Below are 10,867 nucleotides of genomic sequence, written 5' to 3' on the forward strand. Positions count from 1 at the left end.
GCGGATTATTACAGGCTAGCATGTGTCAATGATTAGCAACAACAGTTTTTTGTAAGGGTCCCGCCTCCACCAATCACGCCAACAACGGCGTAAATCGTTTTTGGGATCAATATATATATATTTTTTTTTAATAATTCATCCAGCCTTCCTCCGGACTGCAGCGGCACCCTGTCTGAGATTGCAACGCCTCAATACCGCCGCCTGGTGAATGGTCGGGCGAGTTACACTCATGCTAAACCGGAAGTGGCGATCGGTGCGTCGAGGAAATTCCTCCGGCAGTCATATCTTGTTACGTGGGTCCAGACAAACACTCGAGTGCATTTGGATCGCTTTCCAAACGCAATAATCTATATGATTTCGGCGTTTATTGCGCCATACAAACCGGAAATGGATATAGGAGATCGACGTCAAATAATTGGGATATTTTTCCTCCAGTCTCATCGGCGAACGGTAAGAGGACACTAACGTTATTTTTCAGCCCGATTGTCTATCGCTTTGTTTGCAATCAGTCTGATCAATATATCAACCCATACTAAATAAAGCCGTTACTGAAGATCAAGGAATTATAAACGACCCCCCCCCCCCTTTCCTTCACACATGATGAAGCATAATGTATATCGATCATATACATTTGAATTTTTTAATATAGCGTGTATAGGAAAGAAACGCCAAACTATAATCTATGATATGCGTCAGGGCCTATAACTAGCGTTTTTGGAATTACAGCAGAAAAGCTTAAAAACATACTTATATTTTAGACGGTATTAACACAACAATGTATGAATGAAAAAATATAACGTTCCCACATCCGGACCGATAGATCATCGATGTTGAATGGGCCATAGTAATGCAGATATAGCTATAATATTTAAAAACGTATAGCCCTGCAAAGAAGGTAAACATCTCCATAGGCTCACAGCGCTGGCAGACTGGGTATAATGATGGGCACAATGCCCAGCGCCCAATGTGTTAAGGACAAATTAAACAACCTTATAACAAATTTTATTTCAGCCAAAAATGCTTAAACAATAATGTTAGTGATAGAAGGGAACTCATTTTGTGCAAAAATGGAAAGCTTGCCAATGTTCATTGAGGCAGAATTATTACAATAGCCGATAATACATTTTCCCAATGATAAATCCCCATACGGGTGGACCCCGCGGGAAACTAAAGTGACGTCAGACTACACCTCCATATAGGGAAGCAATTAAGCAAACTGCATTGAGGTAATATATATTAAATAAATTAATGAATACAATTAAATAAAAGGTGGTAAATGGTACATTTATATAGCGCTTTTATCCAAAGCGCTTTACAATATTTATTTCTCACATTTTACCCATTCACTCACACATTCACACACCGACAAGGTGCCAACCTGCTCATCGAGAGAAATGAGGGGTTAAGTGTCTTGCTCAAGGACACTTCGACACACTGCCCGGGAGGAGCAGGAATCGAACCGGCAACCTTCCAATTACCAGACGACCGCTCTCCTGAGCCACTGTTGCAATAATAATACTAATAGTAATATAACAAATCAAATAACCAGCTACGTGGATAGATAGAGCTGTCACTCTCAAACAGTGAAATTGGGGTTGCAAGGTTTTTATTTTTTATTAAATTTTTTTTACTTCCACTTCAAAAGGAATCTGCTTTAAAGGTGCTTGATCATATGTAGGGCCATAGATAGTTTAGAATCTATTCAACAAACAGTGTTCTCATCAAGTTAACCCTTTCACTGCCACACTACAGAAGGTCAACTCCTTCACTACCACACTACAGATTACAGGTTAACCGTCTGTAGTGAAAGGGTTAACCTGCTGTAGTGTGGTAGTGAAAGGGTTAACCATTTGTTGTGCGGCAGTGAAAGGGTTAACCTTCTGGATTGTGGCAGTGAAAGGGTTAACCGTTTGGTAGTGCGGCCTGCGGCGGTGAAAGGGTTAATAGAGTAAATATATACAAATCAATGTTAACAGTGAAATGAATGTGAAACAGTGAATGTTTTTCTCCCCAGTAAAGAAGATGGCTGACAGTGGTCCCTCCCATCTGTCATTTCCTCCTCTTCACTGCAGCCCTTCCTTCCTCTTCTAGCCTCTCTGGACCCACGCACACATATTAACAGGGTTAATGCCGCGAGTCTTCAAAGTGTTTATTCACTGTGTATGTGAAACAAGCCTTACTGATCAGCATGCAGTACAAGTGTTCACTCAGACACCAGCTCTGCTCCTCCACTTCCCTTGTCCCATAGCTGACCCGCTTTATGAATGAGCAGCGGACACACACACACACACACACACACACACACACACACACACACACACACACACACACACACACACACACACACACACACACACACACACACACACACACACACACACACACACACACACACACACACACACACACACACACACACACACACACACACACACACACACACACACACACACACACAACAAAGAGGAGACTCATTCAGAGACACAGTGATTTTTCTCCAACAGCGCTGCCTCCCACTAGCTTTAGACTTCTCTCTAGCTGAAGTTGATTAACAGTCTGTGTGTGTGTGTGTGTACATTTGTATTTACATAGACATGGTGCGTCCCCCCTGCACGCATCATCAGCATTAGATGTCCTATAGGCCTCCTGTCTTTGTATGCTGTAGTGTCTCTCTCCGTACAACTAGTCCATTGACAGCATACAGTCCATCTCAGGGAGAATGGGTGTTTGGCTTCACAGATCTGCCTTTCATCTGGGATGAAACTGTAAATGCAACGGTTTGCACAAAGCTGTGTCATCAACACTGGACACTAACTGGATATCCTCCTCTCGTACACTGAATCATCATGTCCAAATTGGACACACGCACACACATTATTAATACTTGAGGATTCAAGTGTCTTTATTGGCAAATAATTTGCACTACAACCCATACCTCATTACACCTTACTGTAAATTGTACCTAAATTGTACCTCATCCCATTTCTGCATTGTACTGTATAGTATATATAGTATATTGTATTGTAACTCAGTTACGGTACTTCTACTCTGCATTGTACATTGTATATATTGAACACTTTTGTCTACGTACTTGACTTCTATTTTATACTTACTATACTTGTTATACTTATCTATTTTTATCTAGCACAATCTCTGGAGCAAAACAGAAAGAAGCATTTTATATAAAAGTATTCTGTACTTCTGTATGACAACTAATAAACAAACTTGAAACTTGAACTTGGACTCAGTGCATGAGAGAAGGACATTCAGCACGGACAGTTCATTTTCGTATGGGTAGCCCTATTTGCGGGGCAGGGCGCCACTCCATAGAGACCTCATGGTATTGAGAATGATCCAGTGTCTTGTGTTTTCAAGTGTGTGCGTTCACATTGGTTATGTTTTCACAGAGGCATATAACCTTTATATTCCCAGGTAGAATTACTTCCATGTGAATAAGCCTTATGACTCAGGCCTGACCCATGTGATCAATGAGATTATGCTAGTCATCTGGGTTTATATACGCCCGGTGGTAAAACCCAGACACGCACACAGACGCCTACACTCACTTGCGCTCTCTCTATCTCTCATACACAGGCAGACAGAACCCCTGACACAGCATAAAAGGTTGCAGAAATGTCATTATTATTGATTCACAGATTAACTAGATGAATAGTTTCTGGTTGAAAGGCTGTCTCAGGGTTATGATTTATTTCATGAATTGTTATTTGGCCAATAACTCTCATTCATTTGCGGGGCTTCCAGTTCTGCTTTTTTTCTTCTAATATTCCCTGCTTATTTTGGTTAATCCCTGAGTTCACCAAGTTTACCATCTCTCTCTGTAGGAGGAGCATGGGAAGGGGCCTGGTGCCGCCTTGTGTTCACAGCGCCCCCTGTCTGTAGGGAGGAGGAGGAACCTGGAGTTTGAGCCCCTATCAACCACAGCTCTTATACTGGAGGACAGGCCACCGTAAGTACCACACAGAACATTTCCCAAGGTGCCTTTCTCCACCACCACGCCTCTCGGGATGCATTTGGAGCAGCAGTTTTGAGAGTTCAGGAGAGGCCAGTGTGATCGCAGGAGGCAGCACCAGGGGGGTAGAGCACTCTTATTCCCTTGGGGGCCAATCACAGTGCATTTCCACTTTGACTCTTGAAACTATGAAAGCCCCCCCCCCCTTTAGTTATCATGGCAAACACTCGTTATTCATTTTAAACATCTTTAAAACATTTCACCCCAAGATGCAGTAAATTATAATTTTACTAAACATGAATTCACATCACATTTAAAAAATTTCTCAGAATATGTTTATTTGACGAAAAAAGGGGCGTCGTCTTATTTTCGGGGTCTACACTTTTAACACATTGACGGCCACGGGTATTAGATGTTCCCACTCTATAAGGCCAGCATATCATAATAAGGTTTCATTGTGCGTGAGGCTGTTTGTAGAGCTAAATCTATACTTTATATTATTGTTATCTGTCCATTCTCATTGTCAATTGACACTATAAACCGTCCCTTCAAAATGGCTTAAAGAAATAATTGTTTCATCAATACGTTCCCATTTTATAGCGTCTTGAATATGGGATTGGTCTGGTATATTTCCTGCAAAACGAGATACAGGGCTAATAGCTAATAACGTTAAATCGAATGGCGTTTCGGCCCTACAGAAGCTAGAGCTAAAAATCAAAATGCATATTGTCTGTATCATGGTCCACCATGAATGCATGAAAGGGCGGGGCGGGGGACATCGTTTCTGATTATTGATTACTAGGGATGTCCGATATTATCGGCCGACCGATATTATCGGCCGATATCGGCAGTAAAATGTGATATTGGAAAATATCGGTATCGGTTTGAAAAAAAAAAAACAATAACAATATTTGTTATATATATATCCAGTGAAAATGATTAGTTACCTAAAATTATTCAGTTTTTTGGACGGGGAAACCCTGCATATATCGGTATCGGAAATTAAGAGTTGGACAATATCGGAATATCGGTATCGGTAAAAAAGCCAATATCGAGCATCCCTATTGATTACCAATAACAGCGTTAGCCTCAGTAGCCACATTCGCTCATCGCCTGGTTGGGTATGATAACAAGGCCTGATCAGTGTGTAATTTACGTGAAAAAGCTCTTACCGCGGGCCGGTTGGACTGCAAAAACGATTTCCCAGTTATCGATTGCCATCTGGTAGATCGATATGTCCATTGGCTGATGATATATTCCTTTACTGCGTACTGAATTCCGCGTCCCAAAACGTATTCCATGCTACATGCTACACGCATAGATTCAGGCTAACAGGAAACTCCATTCAAGATAAAAAAAAAAAGACACCGTTCTGCCACAGGGAACACTGCATTATCGAGACAGCGCCCCTACGAGGATCTGGCCGGTAATGCACTTTTCCGAATTCCAAGAGTAGGGTAATTCTGCAGTGCCGCTCGGTGACATTGAGTAGGTTATTAAAATGGAATAAAAGCCAAAACAACCTAGCCACGGATATGTCCGTGGTTGGCCCAGCATGGCGCCAAAACACGGACATGTCCATGGTTGGCCGGGAGTGTGTTAAGTATCATCATACGTTCACAACAACAGATTGTGCCAGATGAGTGTTCCCGAAGCGAGCCACCATCTTTTTCTCTATCTCCCTCTCCTTCTCTCTCACACACACACACACACGCGCAAGTGCGCAGCCGGCAGTGACGGGTGCAAACAATCTAAAACACGCACATACAGGCGCCTGGAGAGATGGAGAGACACAGCAACCAGCTCGAACGGAGTGGCTCAAAGGTCGGGCAAGTTAACAAACAACAGAGGAGGAGTTACAATTTGAAGGTCATGGTGATCAACGAAGCAGAGTCATCAAACAACTTGTCGAGCAGCCAATAAATATGATGTTACAGAGTGTCATGTTAGATGACAAGCCCAAAAAGACCGCCTTAGACAGTCGGAGAAAAGATGTTGACCAAAAGATGTTAAAAACAACAGCATATCGTTTTATTCAATGTGTTTTTTCTTTTTATATAAGATGACTATTGTAAAAATAAACAATGTTTTATTATCATTATTTTCAAATGAAATAATTTTCTTTATAAACACAAGATTTGCTCTTGATGAGTCTTGAAAAAGAGGGGTCATCTTATAATCAGGTTCATCTTATTAGCCTCAAGTTGACCTACCTGACTTCTCTCAAACCCCACCCTCTTTTCTTGATCCTCCAATCACAACCGTTGCTTCCAAAGATTGTCTGAGGGAAGCAACAGTTGTGATCAGAGGATCAAGCAAAGAGGGCAGAGTTTGAGATAAGTCAGGTAGGTCATCTATTTTCAGTGTATGTCTTGGACTTTACCTGGATTACACACCATAGCCCTAGTAGTTTATGGCAACTCCTGTTTTAAAAATGATTTGCCAAACGCTATCCTCAACCAGTATTGGGTCAATATGGTATCTGTATAGCCAGCAGGGAGTCCTTGTACTCTCATAGGCCATAGGAGTACCCTGAGCTCTAAGCAATATTTATTTTTATTATGGTCTAAAGGTTGACAGTCGAAGAAGCAGGCCTGACGTGGATGAGTCAGGTGGTGCAGACAGAGGGATAATGTTATGGACGTGAACAACAGGAGGATTGGTGTATGCGTGATGAAGGGACCTTGTGTGCGAGAATGACGTGAATGCCCCCTTTTGTTATTTGTAATTATTATTATTATTTTCAAGTGTTTTGTTTTTCACACTATGAAGGACAATGTGAGTATATTGTGTATATTTTCCCCTGTGTAAAATGAGAGAATGAGTATCATTGCTGCCTTTTTACAAAGTCTATAGCCCAATCGTAAACACTATTATAGCCTTTCTGAATACGACTTTGTTTGGTCCTTAATGTCACTGTGTACTGTCTCTTTATGTGTTCCTAAGTGAGTCTTTAATCCTCCCAAACCCACATTAAACCTTCAGTACCACACAGGCCATGTTACCAAACAGGCTTCTCTAGAAAACCGTATTAAGTGCTCTTTGTACTCGGAGACGGTGTGGAGACATAATCATGCTTTGTTTCTGTTTCTGTCAGAAACCTGCCAGCCAAGTGCCAGGAGGAGGCGCTGAGACACAGACAGGAGTATGAGGAGATGGTGGCAGGAGCCAAGAGGAGAGGTACACACACTGAGACACACACTACACACACACTGAGACACATACAGGAGTACGAGGAGATGGTGGCAGGAGCCAAGAGGAGAGGTACACACACTGAGACACACACTACACACACACTGAGACACATACAGGAGTACGAGGAGATGGTGGCAGGAGCCAAGAATGGAGGTACACACACACACCTATTTATCTCACAAACAATAGTACTTCTCTCTCTATGCCTGCCTCTATCTATCTGTCTGTCTACAGTATTTGGACATACATCTGTACTATCTATATATGCATACATCAGTGTTTCCCACACAATTTTGTGAGACTGTGGTGGGTGAACCTCGGCCCCTCTAGGGCTTCAAACATGCAGTGGTCCAGCCCCTTCTGAAAAAAAACCAACCTAGACTCCACCCAGCTCAATAATTACACAGGCCAATCTCCAAGCTCTCATTCCTATCAAAGGTCCTTGAAAAGGCTATTCTCTCCCAGCTGTCTCCCTACCTGCACTTGAACAACATCCTGGACACATTTCAGTCAGGTTTCAGGGCCAACCACAGCACAGAATCTGCCCTGCTTAAGGTCACCAATGACCTGCTTCTCACTACCGACAACCGGGACTGTGCTGTCCTTATGCTCTTAGACCTCAGTGCAGCTTTCGACACTATAGACCATGCTATTCTCATTGACCGTCTTCACCAGGCAGTTGGTGTCAGTGGCACAGCCCTATCATGGTTCACCTCCTACCTTAGTGATAGAAGCTTCTCCGTTAATATCGGAAACTGCTCCTCCCCATCTGCCTCTCTCTCTTGCGGGGTTCCACAAGGCTCCATCCTTGGCCCTATCCTATTCTCCTTATACATGCTGCCCCTTGGTCTGATCATTAAAAAACACAACATCTCTTTCCATTTTTATGCCGATGACACTCGGGTCTATCCCCATGAAACCCAACAATATAAATAATCTCGACAGTCTTTGTTCCTGCCTAGACGACATCAAATGCTGGATGGCACACAATTTGCTACAGCTCAATCAATCAAAGTGTGAAATCCTCCTTTTCGGCCCTCCAAACCAAACCAGTGTCATTGCCAGCAGCCTGGGTAACCTGTCTCCCCTAGTCATGCCCTTCGTTAAAAACCTGGGCGTGCTCTTTGACCCCGAGTTTTCTTTCAATAGGTAGGTAAACTCGGTGGTGAAGGGGTGTTTATATTTATTTTTTTACCTCAAGGCCCCCCCTGTCATGCCTCTGCGCCCCCCTTGGGGGGCGCGCCCCACACTTTGAGAAACACTACCCGCCACAGTCTAGGTAATTAATGGGAAACACTGATACATGTATTATAACTATATGGACATATAATATGTTTTACAATTATACAGTATCTTGATAAATCAAAGGAGGACGCACAGAATGAAATGCATACACACAAAGTATATCTGCCTGTCAGTGTGTATCAGAGTTGATAAGGTGTGTCTCTCTATATCTGCCTGTCAGTGTGTATCAGAGCTGATAAGGTGTGTCTCCTCTCTCTATCTGTGTGTATCAGAGCTGATAAGGTGTGTGTCTCCTCTCTCTATCTGTGTGTATCAGAGCTGAAGGAGGCCCAGAGGAAGAAGAGGCAGATGAAGGAGAGACACAGACAGGAAGAGAGCATTGCTCATGCCATGGTGATCTGGAACAATGACATTCTGCCACACTGGGACACCATGTAAGCCTGCCTGAGTGGAGTGGGGGGTTTAGTTATCTAGTAGGGATGGGACGATATGCACTATACATTACATAATACTCACTATACAGTTTTCGAAGGAATTGAATTGTAAAGTTGCATAAAATGTATTGCATACAAAATGGTGCTTGCGCCCTCTGCTGTACAAACTGTGTAATGGGTGACGGTAGAGCTTGTAAAAGTAATCTAATTTGTGGTTTCTACTACAGCAGAATAAAATAAATGTTTCTGTCTGATACGTATCGTTATGTTTTTTCATGATATATTGTGATATATTGAATTTTGATTTATTCTCCCATCCCTATTAGTTAGTATGTCTGTATTTGTGTGTGTATATGTGTTGGTGAAGGTTTTGTCAGGGTGGGTGAGGTGTATTTCGGTTAGTATTTATGTGTGTGTGTGTTAACATGTTTATGTGCTGTATTGTAATGTGTATGCAAATGGTAAATAGAGATGTGCATGTCTGTTTCACTTTGTATTTTTATACGTGCATATCTTTGTGTGAGAGCACCACTAATGCAATTCATGAAGTTAATTAAAATTATACACATCTGCCAGTGATAAAATGTGTGTGTGTGTGTGTGTGTGTGTGTGTGTGTGTGTGTGTGTGTGTGTGTGTGTGTGTGTGTGTGTGTGTGTGTGTGTGTGTGTGTGTGTGTGTAGGAAGGCAACACGGCGTGTCAGAGAGTTGTGGTGGCAGGGTCTTCCTCCCACGTTAGAGCAGAGTGTGGAGTCTGGCCATTGGCAACGAACTCAACATCACACCAGGTAAGATATATCCTGGGGAGTTTATGCATTTCTCTCTCTCACACTCCCATCTCTCTCTCTATAGAGCTGTATGTAATATTTCTCTCTCTCTCTCTCTCTCTCTCTCTCTCTCTCTCTCTCTCTCTCTCTCTCTCTCTCTATAGAGCTGTATGTAGATATTCCTGTCTCTCTCTCTCTCTCCCCTCTCTCCCTTCTATAGAGCTGTATGAGATATCCTCTCTCTCTCTCTATATATATATAGCTGTATGAGATCTCTCTTTCTCTATCTCTCTCTCTCTCTCTCTCTCTCTCTCTCTCCCCCTCTATAGAAATGTATGAGATATTCCTCTCTCTATATATAAATTAGAGCTGGGGCCGTTAACGGCGTTAACGTGCTGCATTACGCGATACTATTATTGCGCGATAGTATAATTAACGCATTAATGCCAATTTTTTTTTACATCTTTCTTTTTTTTAACTTTATTTACCAGGGTAGGTTCGCTGAGCACAGATGCTCCTTTTTCAGGAACGCCCTGCTTCACATTCACACAGTTCCATTCACACCTGGGAGCTGCCCAGTACAACCACAGTTGACACCATTGGCCCTGAGCAACTCCACTGGAGCAGTTGATTTGCATTGGCACCCAACGGGAAAAATATTATAGGCACTATAAGTAGACATCGCTACATAAACAAGCTGGTCTGCATGAGTGACTGGTGGAAGAAGGAGAAATAGAGATTGGACTGATTGAGTCAAGCCATGTCACATAGTTCAAGTTTGAAATGCTTCTTTCTGTTTTGCTCCTGAGAGTGTGCTAGATACTGTACTGGTAATATTATTTATTTGTGTTAACTTCTGAATAAAACACTTATTAAACACAAGTACATCTTATTGAACATTATTTGATATTTCATTACCAATTATCATAGCAAAACAGCTTTTTCAAACAGTCTGTAATGCATTTTCGAAACGGAGATGGGCTCATGGTGTAATGGGCCACCTGGCCTGAGAAACATAAGGAGGAAAGAAAAGTAAGGACTTACTTCTGGTCATTATTTGGGTAGAACACACATATTTTGATGCCTTCGGCATTTTTTTTTTGCCATTTTAATCTAGATTAAATCCTGATTGCAGATAGATTAATCTAGATAAAAAAATGTATCTATGCCCACCTCTAATAATATATATATAGCTGTATGAGATCTCTCTCTATATATATATAGAGCTGTATGAGATATCTCTCTCTCTCTAGAGCTG

At 42.1% G+C, this 10,867-nt stretch overlaps 1 protein-coding gene across 1 annotated transcript in view; it reads left to right on the plus strand.

The window, feature by feature from the left end:
• LOC311234962 (uncharacterized protein) overlaps positions 1 to 10,867 on the plus strand; it is an 82,682-nt gene that overhangs the window by 46,994 nt on the left and 24,821 nt on the right. The window contains 5 exon segments of the mRNA XM_084322255.1: positions 3,843 to 3,967; positions 7,068 to 7,150; positions 8,727 to 8,844; positions 9,526 to 9,579; positions 9,581 to 9,630. Of these exon segments, the coding sequence (XP_084178381.1) occupies positions 3,843 to 3,967; positions 7,068 to 7,150; positions 8,727 to 8,844; positions 9,526 to 9,579; positions 9,581 to 9,630 (430 nt within the window).

This window comes from Notolepis coatsorum (assembly GCF_963971535.1).
Source record: "Notolepis coatsorum genome assembly, chromosome: 9".
Classification (NCBI taxonomy): domain Eukaryota; kingdom Metazoa; phylum Chordata; class Actinopteri; order Aulopiformes; family Paralepididae; genus Notolepis; species Notolepis coatsorum.